Genomic DNA, 20572 nt, shown 5'->3' with positions numbered 1-20572 from the left:
ATTGTGAATTTGTTCTAATTTTTCATTTTGTCCATTTAATTTTTAAGTCAAATTTGCTAATGGTTTGTCAATTTAGTTAGGCTTTTTAGAGAATAGCTCTTTGTTTAGTACATCAGCTCAATAGTCTTTTTGTTTTCAATTTAATTTCCCCTGTGGTTTTCTACATTTTTCTTTTATTCTTCTTTTAAGATTATTAATTTGTTGATTTTCCAGTTTTTAATTGCAAGCTCAATTCATTAATTATCTCCTTTCCCCCTTTATTAATAGAGATGTAAATTTTATTTTAAGAATTTCTTACATCTCATAAATATTGGTATTTTGTCTTCCTGTTTTCATTTACTTCAGTGTGATTTATTTATTGATTCTATGATTTGTCCTTTGACCTGTTTTTTATTTAGATAAGATTATTATCCTTTAGTATACATTTAGGTCAGTATCCCAGTGCTTACCACAGTGATTGGGACATAATAAGTAAGCGCTTACTGACACATATAGTGCCTATCTTTGTGGGGTTTCCACATAAATCTCTTCTTATTTGTTTTCTTGATGATCTTAAGGTAAGACTTCTAAAAGACAGTTGTCTTATCTCCATTTCCTCCTTTCCCTAATAGAGATAGGAATGTGGTTCTGGATCTCCTCCCTCTCCATTTTCCTACTTCGTTTTAATGATCGTCATATGTCCTTTCTCATTATTAAAAATATCAACTCACTTCTTCTTCTTCTTACTTCTTGCCTCATATAGGATAATTTTATCTGTTTTACTTTTCATGGAGAACATGACTTGTTCATAATTATTTTCTCTTTGTTCTTGTTATCACCTTCAGATAAGGTAGAATTTCTGGAAGACAAAATAGTTTTGTCTTTTCCTTGCTGTTTGCAGATATTAACATATCTCCTTGATTTATTTTTTTCCTACCTAGACTTGTTTACTTTTTTTAAAGTTTCCTTTTGCTTGATGAATTTATGTTGCCAAATGTCTTACTCAACTCTGTTTTCTTTCATTTTTCATGATTAGCATATAGTTTTGCATGGTTCTAACTGATTTCCCTTGATTTGTGAGAGCCTCTGTTGTTTGCAAGATTCTTTCCTTTTGATGTTCTAGAATTTGGCAACTACATTTCTGAGGTAGTTAAACTTTGGGTTCTTCTCTGACAGGATCAGGTATACTTTGTCCTCTGGTACAATTTCCTCTGAACGTATACTCTCTTACTATGTCTACCTACTACCTTTGAGTTTCAATTTTAGTCATTTTTGTTGCATCCTGTCCTGGGGAATTCTAGTCAAGAAGAAATCTTAGTTTTTAGTCTAAAGGACTCTAGAAGCATGGTGGGGTTCAAATCTATTTGAGGTGAACATAAGTGTCTTGCCAAGAATAACCACATTTTTTTTCATTTGTGATATTTTTAAAAATCCTTCTGGACTAAAGATAGCCTGAACTATTTTTGACAACCTATGATTTATCCAGACTCGATCTTCAATGTTGGACATACCCCCTCCTAAAACAATCTATTATTAATAATAACTCAAATATATATAAATGATAAAGCATTTACTAAGTGCTTACTATTTGATAGGTACTTGTGTTAATCACTAAAGATACAAATACAAAAAGTTGCCCTCAAGGAGCTTATATTGTAATTGGGAAAGAAAACATATAGAGAAAGGTGTTCAGAGTGAAGGACATTTTGGTCTGAGAAATCAAAATAGCATGATAGGAAGAAATAGGAAGGAAGAAGTAGTGTGTTTGTGAACAATTGTATGACTGGAATACAGTGTGGTGGGATTGGGCCTGTGGTGAGTATGGTTAACTCTTACAATAACAAATTTGTGAGGAGGATAGTACAACTATTACCTTCATTGACATGTAAGGAGATTTAAGACAAGTTAAATGACTTGCATAAGGTCATATAGCTAATAAGCAATAGAGATGAGACTTAAACCCAGGTTGTCTAAGTCCATAGCTTTTTCCCTTACACCATCTTGAGTCCACTAGCTTGATGAGAATGTAATGTAGAGCTGTCCAACCTTAGGTTTTTATTGAAACAATAGACAATATATTTTGATTTGCCGTTTTAGTGAGAGCTCTGCAGTAGCTGGGCTTCATTTACTAAAGCATTTATGTAAATTTCTATGCTTGTAGGCAGCTGTATAAATCGCACTGCTACGGTTGCACTTTGGACGGCCCTGATATAATGAATGCAACAGTCTATGTTACCTTCTCCATTATCATCCTTTTTGCTTGCTTACTTAGTTATCCCAGCTATCCCCACTTTTTTCAAATTCCTTATAAAAAATCATGACTTTCTCAATACTAAGCCATCAAAAAAGTAAAATTTTGGGAAGAAATTGAGCCAAAACATTAGCAATACAATGTGTCCTACCTCCTATACCTCCCTCAACATAAGGAATATTTGTTCCTTAGGCAACTCAAAGGGAGAATTTGTTATATATTCTGATCACCTCATACAGTGCCTGCTACTTGTTAAGTGCTTTACAAATGCTTGCTGATCATTGGACTATAATATCTTCCTATAGTATAGACCTATCAGTACAGACCAACTAATAGAATAGCTAAAAAAAAAAAAAAGCTTAAAACTATGCAAAGATCTTGGGGACACCCTGTATGAGGTACCTAGTCCTGTGATGTTTCCATTATACCATGCTTCGTCAGTACAGTTTTCATTTAAGAAGATGTTATTTTTGCTATCATGGTATTTGTTTCTCAAACATAGTTTTTTAAAATTTATTTTTAGTTTTCAACATTGATTTCCACAAGATTTTGAGTTACAAATTTTTCCCCATCTCTACCCTCCCCCTCACCCCAAGATGGCATGTATTCTGATTGCCCCTTTCCCTGCTCTGCCCTCCCTTCTATCACCCCAATCCCACCCCATCCCTTTTCCCCTTACTTTTTTGTAGGGCAAGATAGATTTCTATACCTCATTGCCTGTATATCTTATTTCCCAGTTGCGTGTAAAAACAATTTTTTTAACATTTGTTTTTAGAACTTTGAGTTCTAAATTCTCTCCCTCCTTCCCTCCTCACCCACCCTCCTTGAGAAAGCAAGCAATTCAATATAGGTTATACATGTATCATTATGCAAAACACTTCCATAATAGTTATGTTGTGAAAGACTAACTATATTTCCCTCTATCCTATCCTGTCCGCCTTTATTCAGTTTTATCCACTTGACCCTGGCCCTTTTCAAAAGTGTTTGCTTTTGATTACCTCTTTCCCTGCTCTGCCCTCCCTTCTGTCATCCCATCTCTCTTATCCCCTTCCCCCCTACTTTCCCGTAGGGTAAGGTACCCAATTGAGTGTGTAGTTATTCCCTCCACGCCAAACCCAATGAAAGCAAGATTCACTCATTCCCTTTCACCTACCCCCTCTTCCCTTTTTCTTTCCCCTTTTATGTGAGATAATTTACCCCATTCTATCTCTTCCTTTCTCCCTCTCCCAATATGTTCCTCTCTCACCCCTTAATTTTATTTTTTTAGATATCCTCCCTTCATATTCAACCTACCCTGTGCCCTCTGTCTATGTATATGTATATTCCCTTCAACTATCCTAATACTGAGAAAGGTCTCTGTAATATCAATTAAGTTGGGTGTCTTTGAGTCTCACTAGGTGCTAAGCCCCAGGCCCAAACCCCTATCTACTAGGTGCCAAGCCTGTGTGGGCGTGAAGCCCTCAGGGTCCTAAGGGGAGTTGCTAAGACCAGAGCCAATAGTAGGAGCCTAAGTTCTGGTCGCTCAGATGACATTTGGTGATGGCTAAAGAGGGTATAAAAAGCTAGAACAGAGCTATTTGCGGGGGATGTCACTCTTGGAGGTGTGTTGATGTGGAGACTCTGGGCAGCTGTAGTTGAGAGCCTTCCAGGTTGTAATCCCAGAAGTTCAGACTTTGTTAAACTCTGGTAACTGTGCATTGAGATTTGAATCAGACAAGTTCTGTCTGTTGATGTTTGTAATTTCTTTGTATTTGCTCTGAAGTTCAGGGTGCTGGCTTTTCTCCCTGAACTAAGTGAATGATATTTGTATGCTGGATTAAAGTAAGATTGTTAACCACTTAACTGTTGCTTTCCTTAGTAAAGCAGATCAAAAGAACCTGTGTTGGCAGCTTTCTGTGTGCTGGTTGTTGGTGGGTCTTACACCCCTTCAGCAGCCACTAGCAGATTGCTGCAACAGTCTCATGAGTTACAAATATCATCTTTCCAAACATAGAAAGTTTTAATAGCTATTAGAGCTTAAAATTGTGTCTGTGTGTGTGTGTCTCTGTGTGTGTGTGTCCTGCTCTATGGGAACTTGGACTAATTCATTTATGTCTTTGTATTCTTAGATCTTATTATAATGCCTGGGCACATGGCTGGTGCTTATTGATCGAGATAGTAGGTCAAGGTTCTTGTTTTTGCTCCACCCACGTATCAGATTTGTGACTCCGGATATGTCGCTTGAACTTTTCTAACTCTATTACCTCATCTAAAAAATAGATACAGTGTCTTTTCAGTCCAACTTTCCCTTCCCTGAGATGTGAAAAGCAAATGAAATAATATATGTAAACCATTATATAAATACATATAAGGTGGTTTGATGAATTTATTTTCTGCTGCTACATTACTGGTATGAGACAAATTATTTTGGACCTTTGTTTTATTATAGCAGTTGAGTTTTATTTGAAAGCAGTACAGTTTTCTGCTTTGCCTGGCATATGTTTTTTGGAATTCAGGAGGCTGAATTATTATCTGGCTATTTGCAAGGAAACATCCATGTGTATGTATGTATGTAGAATACATATAATAATTCCTGTATTCTCCTTATTGCTTTGTTGCAATTTTTTCTTTGTTTTGTTATAGATCATTCATCTTTATTATTTTAGGTGAGTGGATAGCACAATCTTCTCTACTAGTTTGATGTAATTTTATGGTATGAAATGCTTAGATTTGCTTAACTATTCAGGGTAGATTCCTCTTCCAATGAAATTAAAACATTTGGAGTTTGTCAAGAAAGTTTCTTCTGTTGAGTAACTTGTTATAATATATTCTGTTTCAGTATCTGTTACTATGGCAATGACTGCGGGGACTACAACAACTTTTCCCATGAGCAACCACACCCGGGAAAGAGTGACTGTAGCTAAACTTACATTGGAGAATTTCTACAGCAACCTAATTTTACAGCATGAAGAAAGAGAAACCAGGTATGGGAAAAAACTAGTCCAAGTCACTTTCTTATGTTGTTTGGGCTGTTACATTGATTGGTCAGAATACAAAGGTGTTTTCCATTAAGAAGTCTTACAGCATGGAACAAACCATGCAACTTCTGAATAGCCTACACTTAGTGGAAATTCATTTACTCATTGGTTTGGTTTCTAGAAATGCTCTCTCAAGGCATATTCAATTCTGATCAAACAAGTACCCCACATCACACACAAACTAAACACACATAAAATTTTCTAGTTGGGAAAAATGTGTTATACCTCTGAAATGTTTTTTGTTTTGTTTTTAGTGGACATATTCCCAAGCTGTTTTTTTTTTTAAATTGGTAGTAGCTAACATTTTGAAACTTATGCATATGGGTTTTCAGGGTTGCTTAGGCCAGTCGTTCCCTTCCCTACATAGAATACAGAATTAGGGACAAAAGTAGTAAACTGAGAAAATTTGCATCTTCATGATAGTAGCCATTAGTACTTTGCAAGACTGACTTAAAATGTATAATAAATTACAGAATTACAAAATTGTCTGCTTTCATCGTAGGCATTGCAGAGAAGGTATCTCTGGGGAAAATCAGTGTCCCTACATCTGTCTATTAAAATCCTTCAGAGGTCTAGTTCAAACAGGATCTTCTCCATGAAGTCTTCTCTGATCCTTCCTATCAAAAGTGATAGCATAGTATTTTGTACACCTTGCCTCTACTTACCAAATTCTTAGCTTCTTGAGGGTAGAGATTGATGCCTTATTCATCTTTGTATCCCCGCCACCATCTAGCATAGCACATTATACAAACATGATAGCATTCCATAATTGTTGGGGATAGAGTGCTATTATTTTAGGTGACCACTGAATGCCTATTGGAACACAAGCTTCCCAAAGGGAAATATTATACCATCTTATTGCCTTAGCCGTATCTTCCAGCTAACATTGGCAAGCAGTGCAGGTCCTTAATTATTGTCATTTTGAACAAATACATCAGTTTTCTGAAATCTAAAAACATTCCTATGATTTGGTCAAATAATGCTTGCTGGACAACTTTACCTGGGTATTTCTTTGGTACTTCAAACTCTGTTGAAAATTGAACAACTCATATTTCTACTGAAACTTGCCCCTTTTCTCAGTTTCCTTCTTTTGTTGTTGTTGTGATTGTTGCTGGCACCAATACCCTCTCAGGTTTGGTGCCATCTTTGACCCTTTCTTCTCCTTTACTGCCCTCCACCATCAGTTGCCAGGTCCTTCAATATTATTTCACAATATCTCTTTCATCTGCCCCCTCCTCTCCCTTCACACATTTCAGGTCCTTATTACTTTTATCCTGCGTTATTGTGACAGCTTCTTAAGTCTTCGTCTACCTCCCAGTATATTCTGTTCCAGTCTGTCATTTGCACAGCTGCCAAAATAATGTGAGTAATGCATAGGTGTGCGCATGTTGCTCTCTTGCTCACAAACCTTTAGTGATTCTTTATTGTCTGTAGGATAAAATACAGATACCTTACCCTGGGCATTTCAGACCCATCATGAGACAGCTTCCTCTTATCTTTCCAGCCTGTGTTCTTACTACTTTCCTTTACATCTTCTACTCTACATCAAAACCCAGTGCTTTTCCATCTTTGCATTCACCCAGGCCTTCCCTATGCCTGGGGAATTTGTTACCTCCTCACTAATGCCTGCTGAAATCCTTCTCTTCCTTCAAGGCCTATCTCTTCTTTGAAGTATTGTGTTATTTCTCTCACCACCCCACTGCTAAAAATGATTACTAGCTTCCTGAATTTTCGTGGAGTGCTTTGGCCTTTGCCTTTGCACATAACACATTTTTACCTTATACTTACTTGTTTATATGCTCTATTCCCTTCTGTAAGACTGTAAGCTCTTTGAGGGCAGGGACTGTGAATTCTTAAGTTTGAGCCACTTCTTAAGTTTTTGTTGAATTGAATTTTGCTTTATAGTACATACCATATATTATTATATGTTTTGCTGTTGTTGTTCAGTCGTTCCAACAGTGTCTGACTCTTCGTGACCCCATTTGGGGTTTTCTTGGGCAAAGATACTGGAGTGGTTTGTCATTTTCTTCTCCAGCTCACTTTACAGATGAGGAAACTAAGGCAAACAAGGTTAAGAGACTCATCCAGGATCACACAGCTAGTAAGTGTCTTAGGCCAGATTCGAGCTCAGAGTAAATTGAGGCACAGAAAGGTTGTTCTTCTCCCAAAGTTACACAGCTTGAGAGCAACTGAAGCAGGATTTGAACCCAAGTCTTTCCAACTCTTAACTTTGTTCCCTGTCCGTTAAAATATGCTGCTATCATCTACACTCTTCTGAATATCAATTTGAGTAAAAAGAAAAGTGATTAAATTATCCATACCGTTTAGCCCACTTTGCTATGATCCTAGGAAAAAAATAATAGCCAGAATTTATTACATATTACATTATACATATTACTATAGTATGTTATAGTATATATTCATTCATCTATAAATGAGTGGATTGATCTCTCTGGTCACTTTGATAAATTTGTGTTAAGTGAATTAAAGAAAAATATAATCTTCTACAAGGTTTGAGGAAGGAACATCCAACATTCAACTTGCCTTTGAATGACAGCAAGGTGAAATGTTTTTCTACATGTTTATTGATTGCCCAGAGATCATTCTTTAAGCTTGTTTTCCACATTGTTTGACATTTTCTACCATCTGAAAGAAATCTTGAACTCATTTTTAAAGGAGAGGTTTTCAGGTATCAGATAGTCTTCCACTCTTGCCAACCTAACTGCATTTATTGATGCATTCTCTCCTGTCCACCAAGCAGAGGGTTGAGAAAAAGTGGTCATTGTCATTGTTAAAGGCATTCTTAATCATTTCTCTCTGTGTCATGCCATGTGAGGCATTATTCAAAATGAATAGAAAATTGTCCCTGGCCTTTAGAGCCTATAACTTGATAATGACAACAGACTTAGGGCATAGAAAAGTGAGCAAGTGCAAAATCGCAATAGAATATAACAAGAAGATACATACTTTTATGGGGTAATAGGTAGTGGGAAATGATAGGAATTGAAAGTTTACCTAAGGTAGGCTCAGAAGAAACTTCCCACATTGCTTCCAAATAAAGATGTTTTCGTGATGTATGTAGGATTTTAGGAAAATTTTTAATGAAAGAAGAGGACTTGGCAAGCTTTGGCTTGAAGGAAGATTTGGACATAGAGGGCTAATTATGCAGAGGGGTAGACTTGCTTATTACAGGTTCATTAATCCACTGTGTTACTTCAGAGAATAAAATCGGGAGCCACCAGCACCTTACTGGCAGACTTTAAATATTCTAGTCATAGATTTAATTTCATAGAAAACAAACGTAGGTGACTGAAAATTTGGTTCAAAAGGAGGCTGTTGTGCCATTTTATCATTCTCAGTCTACCCAGAGATTTGTATGACTGCAAAGTTTTTATCCCAAGTTGGTTGTCATTTTAATGCAGAGGCCAGTCCTATTTTAGTGCATTCTAATGCTTATTGGTATGTGGCATTCCTGTTTTTCCTTAGTTAGAGTTGTACTATAAAACTACTCTGAAGTATTTTCTTGGAAATATGTCACAAAATTTTTCCTCCTTCCCTTCTGCTTCCTCATGCCTAAACACACACGCACACACTCATGTTTACACACACAAACATATGCCACCACCAATAACAACAGAAACATCAACAACAGTGCCTGGGGTGGCTTCACTTAACTGATTGATTCCTTTTAGGCATTTTTCATAAATAATTCATTTTTGCTTCCTGTAACAATAGTATCAACATGAATCCCATGTTATTTGGCATGATGGTGATTAGGCTGGCATAGTTAATTAGATGTTCTAGTCAATAATAATTTGTCATACAGACATCCATTGATATCATCTTCTCCCAAAACCCTACCCCCTCTCCTTTCGTCTGTTCCTGTGGTTTCTTTAGTGGGAGCTGCCTGTGAGGAACTTCCTCTACCAGTGCATTTCCACATTCTTCTCCATGACTTACAGTCTTAGGGGAGTTCCCCAGGGCCCCAAAAGGCTGTGACTGACTCAGAGCCCCACAGCCAGAATGTCAGAGTTAAGCCTAAAAGCAGATCTTCATTCTGAGGTCAGCTCTCTACTGTATCAGACTGCCTCCATGGCTTTGTCATTATCAAACAATTAAAATACTGCAAATATTTTTGATACCCATTAGGATGTCAGAGTTGAACCTAGAACCAGATCTTCTTCATTCTGAGGTCAGCTGCCTCCATGTTTGTATAATTATCAGACAATTAAAGTATTACAAAATACTTTTGATGCCAAACTTTTTAACATAATTTTTCCTTGATGATTTGGAAGGCACTTTAGGATCTTGCCTTTATTCAGGTTTGCTATTAAATGTAATAGATACAAATGGTACTTGCCCGTGGTGTAATGCCTCACACCTTTCCTATGTACACGTAGATACCTACTTGTTTTTTAGGTTGCCTTATTCATTCCAACCTACTCTCAGACCAGCAGGTCTAGTTTCTCAGAGAAGGACTAAATTCTGTCAGGGTACCTAAGCCACAGAACTGACTCTTGAATTGTGGTGCTGGAGGAGACTTTTGAGAGTCCTTTGGATAGCAAGGAGATCAAATCAGTCAATACTTAAAGAAATTAACTCTTTCTATTCATTGGAAGGACAAATATTGAAGCTGAAGCTTAAATACTTTGGCCACATGATGAGAAGACGCGACTCATTGGAAAAGACTGATGCTGGGAAAGATTGAAGGCAAAAGGAGAAGCGGACAGCACAGAATTAGATTGTGTCATGGAAGTGAGGAACATGAGCTTGGGCAGACTTTGGGAGATAGTAGAGGACAGGAGGGCCTATTTTATGATCCATGGGGACACAAAGAGGCTAAAATGACTGAATGACTGAACAATAACAACCTAAGGAATGTTATTTTGTGGGCATTTCCTACCCACCATTTTAGTTCTTGAACCCCTACCAAATCATTTCCATTTACATAAACCAGCTAATCACAATGATGACATTTTTAGATCTTAAACAGAACTGTTTACTTAGCAATAAGGCAAAATGAAATAATAACATCATATGTTAAAGGAAATGCAGGAATAGTAAATACATTATAATCTTCACATAAACCTGGGTCATACTCTACCACCAATTACCTTATGACCTGCGGGGCAGCGTAGACACACACAGTTAAAAGAAACTGGAAAGAAAGAACATAAGAGGGGAAAAAAAAATGTGCTCAGGTTAACTCATAAATCTGACCTATAGGTTGAGATATCATTGGTTCATTCAGGAACATCTGCACTACATAAAGCTGCTTCTCTTCCTCACCTGAGCAAACCTTCCTTTATTCTCAAATCAATATATGGGATTGACAAGTTCTTTCAACTTAAAGTCACCCATAAAATGGCATTGGAAATGTGTTAACAGCATTGAATTGGATAGCAGTTCTGATTTTTAAGTCAAATAATTCTAAAACTCATCAGACTGACTCTAAAGGCAATCCAGGCTAGCCCAACCAGCTACTCATACAACAGGGATTGTCTTACATTGTCATGTGCCGTCTTACCAATTTGTAGCAAATAAGCCTCAGAGCAAAAACATCTCATGTTGAATTTCTAAGCAAGAAAAACAACCCTGGCTAGCTCTTCACTCTCTAAGATTCAGTGTAATCCAGTTAAATCTCAGCATCTCCAACAACGGAGCAGCTGCATAACCTGTCTTAAAGAGTAACAGGCCCTTCTTGAAAGGATTCGTGTCTTTTAAACTTTTTTTTTAATTGTAGAGCAATAGCTGCTGAAATTGGAGTTTTCTTCCAATGTGCTTAAAATCTTTGTTCAGCCAATAAGGAACTAGCATCTGAAGCTTTCTTATCATCCAATTGTGTTTACATCTGCCTTGACAAAGCTGCATTTCTAATGTCTGCTATGTCTGCTTCATCAGAGAGGTTTTATTGTCCTTCTGCTAATGTACCTACTTAGCCTCAGCTTCATAAATCTCCAGTGGTTTAACAGAACTTAGAACCTAAAATACCACCTTTCACCAATGAGGTGAAAACTCACTAAATTTTCCCTGTGAATTCAACAGCCCTTATTTAATCATCTCTCCTCAAAATAGTTCCATAATTATAATTTTTTGGTTTTACCTTTTTTGATTGTAAAATAGTTTTAGTCAGGTGAACTGAGGGGCCATAATTCTCTCAAGTTCTAAGTTCTCAAGATGGTCTTCCATATCAGTCCATGTTTTTTCATCTGTTTTTTGTCAGTTATTATTTTATTTTTATCAATTATTTATTCTCTTTACCCATTGGGAAGGCAAAAAAACCCCACATTACAAATATGTACAAAACAAAGTTCTGCATTAGCTATATACTTTCAGTTTTCAATCATTACAGATAGTTTTTTCTCTGCCTCTTTAAACTATCACACCTTCACATACAAATGAAGCATCATGCTACCATCCTTGAAGTTGTTACATTTCATGCTTATCCTATAGTTCATTTTCTGTCCTAAACTGCTCAGGTACTGTCTGATAACTGTGTTTTCTTTCATTTTATTTTATTTTAATGGTTTTTATTAAACTTATTAAGCTTTTATTAAACTTAATAAAATAATATAAGTATATAATATAAAATAATAATAATAAACTTTCCTTTCTTATTCCTTTCAAGCATTAAACTGTTCATTTATAAAAAAGGAAATATCTCATACCCTTTACCAGTTGCTTTGATTCTTCTTTAGGCCAAAATACTTATTCCCTCATTTGGTACAAAACTTTTTTTTTTTTTTTTGAAAAATCAGTATATAAAAAAGCAATACCTTAAAAGGATAGTTCTTTACATAAACAGGAATTATTATTGTACTGAAAAGGAGACAAAATGGCAGTTAACTGAATTCTGGTTATAGGATTGATTAAATTTACTACATTTTGGCATTATTCACACTGGTTAACAAATAAATCTAGTAAGGTAAATAAGTGAGCTCATAAGTAAGTTGTTATTATGTAATTGATGTCATTATTAGTGAATTAAGTCTTGATTAATAGTCTCTGATGGAAAAATATTTCCAGGGATGAGAAATAATAAATAAAAAGAAATTTTAAAACGAATAAAAATTGTGCCATGCTCTTACTAGAACTAACTTTTTAAAATTTCTTTTTAAAGAGATATTTAGTTTCCCTTCAAATTGAACTATTCTCTGAACATCTCTTTATAATGTTATCTTATTATTACTATCATTATTATTATTATTATTTTGAGAGACAGCATGATGCCAGAGGCCTGGCCTCCCTGTCAAGGAAGACCTGAGTGTTCACATCCCACCTCAGATACGTACTGACTAGATAACTAACTCTGGGATAGTCACATCATCTCTTAATGCTCCAGGCAACACTCAAAGGCAGAATTCACATCTCACCATCCCCACAATCAGTGGGGATTTGTCCTCAGTACAGCCCTACCTCCATTTCCCCCACTGTCATCCAGTATTTACCCACTCTGCCTTTTCTTGCCATTGGCCTCTCATGGGTATGTGAGTTCCCTAACCCACCCCCTCCCCTTCTGCTTTAGGTATAGACCCCTCAGGACAATTATAACCTAACTCCCACCAAGGCACTGACATCAACAGTTTATTCACATGAAACTCCCTCTACCTCTAGTATATTCACACTCATTCCTTCCTTATTTCTGTAGCAAGTAGGAACCTGTGAGAAAAGTTTTACCCTCCTTGTCGTTTTTTGGTGGAACAGAGTGAGTCCTCTAAGATTAGTAGGTATGGATAGATTGTAATCTACATCACAGATCTTATTACATTCCCTGCCATTGACCTGCCTTCCTTCTGAACTTTCCTTATTTATATTGAAGATGCCACCATTTTTCCAGTTACGCATGTTCACAGACTCAGTGGCATCCTTGATTTCTATCTCCTATTCACTCCGCAAATCTTATCCAGTTTTCAAATCTCAAAGATTCTACCTCCATAACATTTCTCACATCTACCTCCTCCTTTCTACTCACAGACCCTCATTATCTTTTACCTGCCCCATTACAAGAGCCTTCTAATTGATCTTGCCTCAGATCTCACCCTTCTCTAATCTAGCTTCCCCATAGCTGCCAAACTGATATTCTTACATGCAAGTCTAACCTCGTCAGTCTTTTACTGAGTAAAACCTAGTGCCTCCTCATTGATTCTAGAAACAAGTATTATTTTATTTTTGTCTCATCCTTTTTAATCTTCTACTTCTGTGTAAACCTTTTCAATGGAAGTTATGCTTTAATAAATATAATTATTTATATGTTATTTTATTATATATTATACTATGTATATAATTTATAAGTATTTATAAATAAGTAAATATTTATGTATATGTAGCATGCTAACAATTTTTTAATTGATGGAATCTAAGACTGTAAGTAACAGAGCGGTTGTGAATCTTCATAGGTAGAGGGAGTTTCTTCATCGAGAGTATCCCATACCAATTAAATCTTGGCCTTGTGATTTTATGTTATGCTGATTTTTTTACTTTATCTCTCTCCCTTCTAACTGAGCCATTTCTTGTAATGAAGATTTTTAAAAGAAAGAAAAAGTTAAAAATAGTTTAATAAAAGTAACTTGAGTCTGAATGTGCATGCTGTATTCTACATCCATTGTCCACCACTTCTGTAATGAAGCAAGTGAGTGAGATGCATTGTCTCATCTCTTCTTGGGCCAAGCTTGGTCATTATAATTACATGGCATATTGTATTTGATTGGGATTTTTTCCCATTTAGGATCATGGCTTTGTAGCTGAAAAGGATCCCAGAGACTTTTTATCCAGCCCCCTTCTTTTATAAGTGAGGCAGTAGAGGCCCAGGGAGATTGTGGCTTCCCAAGTTCTCATACATAGTAAGTGTCAAAGGAGAAATCAGAACTCGACTTCTTTGAATCCAGAACTAGTGTACACAGTGTTTCCTATGTTATTGTCATTGTGTGAATTAGTTCTATATGAGTGTCTTAGTCCGGGGGAATGAGTGGATGAGAACTATTTGTTCAAAGGGTGTCATGAAGGCAGCTGAAGCAGCAGCTGTGGAGCACTTAGAGCTTGATCAGATATCAAAGATTCCAAGGTCATGCACCGCATTCTGGGCCAGTCATCCTGATTTTGCACTTCGATGACTCTGGAAGAGACAGTAGACAGTGAGGCTGATGACTGTGCAACTCTGCCTCAGTTAAATCCAGTCCAAGTGCAAGTCAAGACATCACCCCATAATATCTTTGGTCCTTTTCAAAAACTGGTGGACAAACAATGGATGTTAATTCTTATTTCAGTTCATATGAGGTTTTTTAATTAAAATTATCTTTTAAATTGTGAACTTAATCAGCAACAAACTAATATTCAAGTATACAATAAAGAACAAAAAGGAGACTGTGTGATAAACTGAACTTGTGGCATTCGTTTTGGAAGAAGTGTGTTTATTATGTAAAATTTAACAAGCTAAATATGTCTTCCCATGCTTCTGTGAATTCATTGTATCCATCATTTCCTGTGCTAGAGTAATAGTCCATTAAATTCACATACCATAATATGTTTAGACATTTCTCAGTCTATGGGCATATACTTTGTTTCTAGTTTTTTTCGTTACCACAAAAAAAAAAGTTACAGTAAATATTGTAGTATGTTTGGCCCTTTTTTTGTCTTTGACCTTTGTGTTTCAGAGGTCCTACCCAACTCTGGTCTTTTCATCAAAAATGCTTGAATGTCCCCAGTTCCATCAAAGGGCCATTTTCCCCCTGTAGGATTATATTCAGTTTTACAGAGAAAGTTATTTTTGGTTGTCAACCTGTATCTTTTGCCTTTGGGAATATCGTATACCAAAATCTTTTCTTGGTAATGGTAGAAGCTACCAGGTCCTTTGTGATCCTGACTGTGGAGCTTTGGTTCTTGAACTGCTTCTTTCTGATTGCTTTTAGTATTATTTCTTTGTTGTAGACCCCCTGCATTTTGGCTATGACGTTCTGTGATTAGATCTCCGTGGACCTTTTAGATTCAGAGTGCTGGATATTCAAGTCCCTCTTTGGAGGCTCAGGGCAGAATGCTAAACACTTTAGTCCTTGGGCTATCATGGCCTGAGCACTGCTGCTCTGCCGTAGTTGGGAGTGGGAAGGGGGAGCCCTGGGCTTTCGCTGTTTCTAGATACAGAGCCCTGAAGGGGACATATCTCTGACTTGTCTCGGGTTCTTTGGGAGGCTACTAGCTTGTTTGCCAGTGCTGTCCCTGGCTTTACTGGTGGCCCTCTTTCCTACTGTCAAATTGACTTCTGAATAACTTTTTAATGAATTTCTAGAGTTGAAGAAGCCATTTTCTGTAATCTCGCTTTGGATCTTTATAATCATTTATTTCAGAGAGAATTCAGTCTTCAGTAGGTTGATGAGAGCTGGGCTGCTTGCCTCTGCTCAGATAGCCATCTTGTCCATAAGGCCTGGAACAACCTTTAGTGGCCCTGTAATGTATGTAGATGCTGGTGGTGGCGCATTTCATAAAGAGCTGGGCTTGTAGTCAGGAATACTTGTTCAAACCCAACCTCAGACATTTACTAGCTATGTGACCCTGGACAAATCACTTAATCTCTGTCTGCCTCAGTTTTCTCAACTGTAAATTAAAGACAATAATAACAATTACCTCTCAAGGTTCAAGGATCAAATGAGGTAATATTTGTAAAGAACTTAGTGTAGTGCCTGACACATAATAAAAACTCAATAAACGCTTGTTTCCTTCCTTTTCAACATAAATCATATAATAGTGATCTCTCTGATAGAACCTATCATTTTTATGCTCTGATCTATTCCTGGCTTAGATTTATAGTTGACCACCACCCCTCTTATTGGAAAAGTGACTTAAATACAATTTTGGATATTATCTATCCAAGACACTTTGTCCTTTGCTTGAATTATTTCATTGAGAACACATTTTAAGAAAGATTTAAGGCTACTTGCTAAGCTTAATTAGTTTAACCTCCTACATATTTTCTATGAAAACAATCTAAAACTCCCATGTGAATATTTCAGTCCCCATGGCCAGTGATCTCATTATTATCCTTGTAGCATTTCATAATTCAGGATGAGGTCTAAAATGCAGCGTATCCCTGTATTTCCTAGGGGTCTAAGACGTCGTACGCTGTGTATGCCTGTGACGATAGTCTGATGACTTCTAAGGCTCTATTTTCCTAGCTTTAGATAACTAAAGTAGTAAATGTGGAGAAGCTTATTATAATGGTCAGCCAGGAGTCAAAGACCTACCTAAAAATAAACGTTTTCTTTTTCTTCATACAGGCAGAAGAAATTAGAGGTAGCAATGGAAGAAGAAGGATTGGCAGATGAAGAGGTAAGATAGCTTTCTGGTTTGCTGATATGTGTCATCATTTTTATACTTCCAGATGATTGCATAGTTTAGAATATCATCTCTTGACTTATAGATAGTATATTTCATCACTTTTAGTCATAAATCTGTTAAAGAAAAGGAAAAAAGTTAGATTACTAGTTTTCTACCACCATTTTCAGCAGTAGTCACCAAAAGGAAGACTCAGGCATTACCTAATCTGTTCTTTTGTAAATGAGATTATACCTCCCTGAATACCTTGTAGTTCTAATATCTTAACATTATATACAAAAGCAATTTGTTTCATTTAAAATAGAAGTGGGTTGATTTGTTTAATAAAATTGATTTACATACCAAGCAGGGAAACTCTTGTTTCCCCACCAACACTACCCTGCCCCCAAAAATGCTTTCTTCTTTACTTAAGGAATCTGTGAGTTCATCAGCTTGGGTGTCCCCTTTATCAATACAGATTTCAGCCCTTCCAAATCAGACAGTTTAATGAATTGCCAGGATTCCCCAGATTCATTACATGATGTTAATGGGCATCTCAGAAGATACATAGGCTGAGCCTCAAAGGATAGATTCTTTGTCCATAACTTGGCCTGGACTCAAAGTCTTTCTAACTTCGTAAGGTGTGCCAAAATTTGAGCTCCTTTAAGACCCCCCCCCCCCAGTTCAATATAAATTAGTCTCGAAGGAGAAACTAAAACAGTGTCTAACCACAATAGATCTTCAAAACTCATTTTATTTTATGACTACAATTACTCATAGTCTTGACATTTTAGAAAGGAAATGCACTAGTTCTGTAGGAAGGCACTTGGAAAGACGGTAAGATTAATGGATTTGCTTTCATTCATCATACTTTCATTTCTACTTATTGCTAATAAAAGCTTCTGTATATAATTTTTAAAAATCTACTGTTTGGAAACTGATACAAAGTATCTCTGCATATAATAAGATCTCTTTAAATGATTATTTGCTACCATTGGTTACAGTACTTTTTAGTTATTCTTCTAAATAATAATCTAATGGAGAAGTTTCATCTCTTTGCATTTTAGAGTTGGAGGGGCATTTCAAGATCATTTAGCCAAAGTTAGGAAACAAGAATACAGAAAGTTAAGTGACTTACACAAGGTCATACAGTTAATTAGCAGGAAAATAGAACCAAGACTTAGGTCATCTGGCTTTTAAGCGAATCTCCTTTGGTGATATTTCTCCCAAACCTGTTGTATCTTCATTATAAAGCTATTTTTAAAATTACGTGAATAACATTGATTTAAATACTATGAATATTCAGGTTGTATTAGTATACATTTGTGCTGTAATTTAAAACATTAAAATGCTTTTTAGACAAATAATTTAATCTAATTTTTTTAATTAAAAATTACTTTTAATCTACCCCAGCATGCATATATTTTTTCCATGATATATGTTTATGATATGTATACATATTTACAAGCATTTGTGAAACCAAAGAAAACAATACATTCCTTGTCCTATTTTAGGAAAACCTAACCACACATAACAATATGCTTCATTCATATGGAATGTTAATAGTAGAGATTTTTAAAGACTGCTTGTTCAAACTGGAAAAGATGGAGCAAGAGAGACTGGGTGTAATATGTACTGATTTTAGTTGTTTCCTTCCTTGTGTGGGACATTTACCAGCCCACAAAAATGTTTAAACTAGATTTTCCTGAATATTTAATCTGTGATACAAATAGTAAGCAAATAAAATACATATTCATTATTCCTAGGGTGTTTTTTTTTTAACGCATATCTGCTTTAGGCACATAATTTGCAAGACTGGTTTTGAGTATATGACTTTACTTTTACTGAGTAATTTAGTTGACAGTATATAAACAATGTGACTTTAGGCATTACATTTATTATTTTGTACTTTTTGAATGATGATCTATACATTAAATATCTGTGCTAAAAACACGTGAGTTATTTGTTGTGGAGTGTAGTATAAGACATCACATGGATAATGCTACTGTTTTCATTTCTCTCTTCCTTTTTTGAGGGTGGGTGGATTTTAGTTTTAAGAAATAGTTGGAAGTCTTTTTTTTTCCATTCTGATTAAAGCAGTGCAAGTTTTCACAACTACACCCAATTACATTAATTTTATAGTTTTAGAGGCAGAAACCCAGCAGCTTCAAATAATTCTTGCATTGATTCATTTCCGTATTTTTTTAATCCAAAGTATTTAAAGCAAATGGTTCTATGATGCCACCTTGTGGTTTTTATTGATGGTCAAAAGAATAACGTAGTTAGCAGAGAAGCCATTTGTAGAGCTAGCCTTGTTTGCTGTTTACAAACAAATCAATTTTTGAAACTAACCCTAACTACTGGAATGTGTCTGACATGAATGGAATGTCAAATTCTTTAGTATTCATGTCTTGTTTATGTTACTAGCTGACTTTTATGCCATATCCAAACTTTTAAATTACTTTAATTATATTTCTTGGCAATGCACTTAATTGTACTTTGCTTTATAGTCAGTATCAAAGTATGGTTAGTGAGAGAGGATATAGAGTAGGCCATCAGAACAAAGATAGCTCCATTCTGATACTCTGTTTTTATCATCGCTCACTATCAAGCAATTTATTGATTTTATAAATCATGCAGCTTTATTCTTGGATATTTGAGTGAGCAGCTTAATTTAGCTGGGCTAAACTACAATTGAATTTAGAACCTAAGTCATTTTTTACCATGAGCTTTTTAGATTATTTATATTTAAATCTAGCAAAATGTATTGGACTCTGGTGAGTGCATTCTGAAATCTTTGACTCAGGAAATGATTTTGACAATTTCATTAGTTTAAATTTTATGACAGTGTTTATTATACCATATTGTAAGGCTTAGGGACAATGTCTTATTCATGGTTATTTCCCCCATGCTACTTGGTACATATATAGAATATGCTCAATAAATATTTATTGAATGGATTTTCAAGTAAGGGAGCTGTATTACCATTACCATCTATGTTATTAAAATCTGATTACCATAGACTTCTCTGGTAATGTGGTTATCAATTTATTTTAGGATAATTTAGTAATGGAATCCTTAGTAGAGCATACTGGATGCTTTAGAAATTTGAGTGGAATCCTAAGAGAATTCAAATTGATGACAGAGTACTGTCAGTTAATAAATAAAAATCAAATTATATATAATTCATACATTTTCTAGTCCTCCAATTCATGTAATGAATATGTCAGGCTACCGAGGAGACTTATCTTTTGGGTAAAGAGTTAGACCAGTTGTTTACCAAAGCTCTTCTATTTCAAGGAGTCTGTGAATAATTGAGGTTTTAAGATAATATATTATTGGTTTGTGTTTTAGAGTAGTAATATTTCTTCTTTTTAAAAACTGCTGGTTAGGCCAGATCTGAAGTACTGTGTTCAGATAGTTTCAGTATTCCCCACAAAATATTTTAATGCTTTCTGCACTAAATTATTAAAATGAAAAATTAAACATTTTCCTACACCCATGCATATCAGAAAATTTTTATAGTATTACACATCCAAGGCTCCCATACCTCATAACTGTTAGTGAATTCCCCTGACCTTTTCCCTCTGACCAGAACAGAATGATAATGGTAACATCCACATAGTAATTTAAGGTTTTCAGAGTGTTAACATGTATGATCTCATGTGGTCCTCACAACAACCTTGTATGGTAGGCCTTGTTATATTACCCACTTTTCAGGTAAGGAAACTGAGGCTATGGGAAATTTAGGAAGCTTTCCAAGGATCACACAGCTGGTGAGAGTTTGAATGTGGAGTTAAATCCTGGTCTTCCTGACTTTAAGTCCAATGCTCCATCCATAATGCTAGAGATGTGCAGCAACACTCCCAGTGTATCCTGGACCAGAGTGTCATGGAATTGGGAAATAATTAACAAAATAAATAAACATACAGTCCAACCTAAATTATGGTAATATGTGGTTTTCTGTGTCAATATTCAGGGATCTGGCCCCTGTTTCTATTTGAGTGTGACAAGTCAGTACTAT

General features: G+C 35.8%; 1 protein-coding gene across 2 annotated transcripts in view; it reads left to right on the top strand.

Annotated features, from left to right (window-relative positions):
* The first annotated feature begins 5029 nt into the window (after positions 1-5029).
* Positions 5030-20572, top strand: part of STK38L (serine/threonine kinase 38 like) — a 44784-nt gene continuing 29241 nt past the window's right edge. The window contains exons 1-2 of one of the 2 annotated variants that reach the window (XM_036759913.1): positions 5030-5193; positions 16512-16563. In XM_036759913.1, coding sequence (XP_036615808.1) covers positions 5060-5193; positions 16512-16563 — 186 coding nt within the window. In that variant the 5' untranslated portion in view covers positions 5030-5059. The remainder of the gene's footprint in view (positions 5194-16511; positions 16564-20572) is intronic. The other variant, XM_036759912.1, reaches the window with a different exon arrangement.

This window comes from Trichosurus vulpecula, chromosome 5, assembly GCF_011100635.1.
Source record: "Trichosurus vulpecula isolate mTriVul1 chromosome 5, mTriVul1.pri, whole genome shotgun sequence".
NCBI lineage: Eukaryota > Metazoa > Chordata > Mammalia > Diprotodontia > Phalangeridae > Trichosurus > Trichosurus vulpecula.
This window is presented reverse-complemented; position numbering and strand designations above follow the sequence as displayed.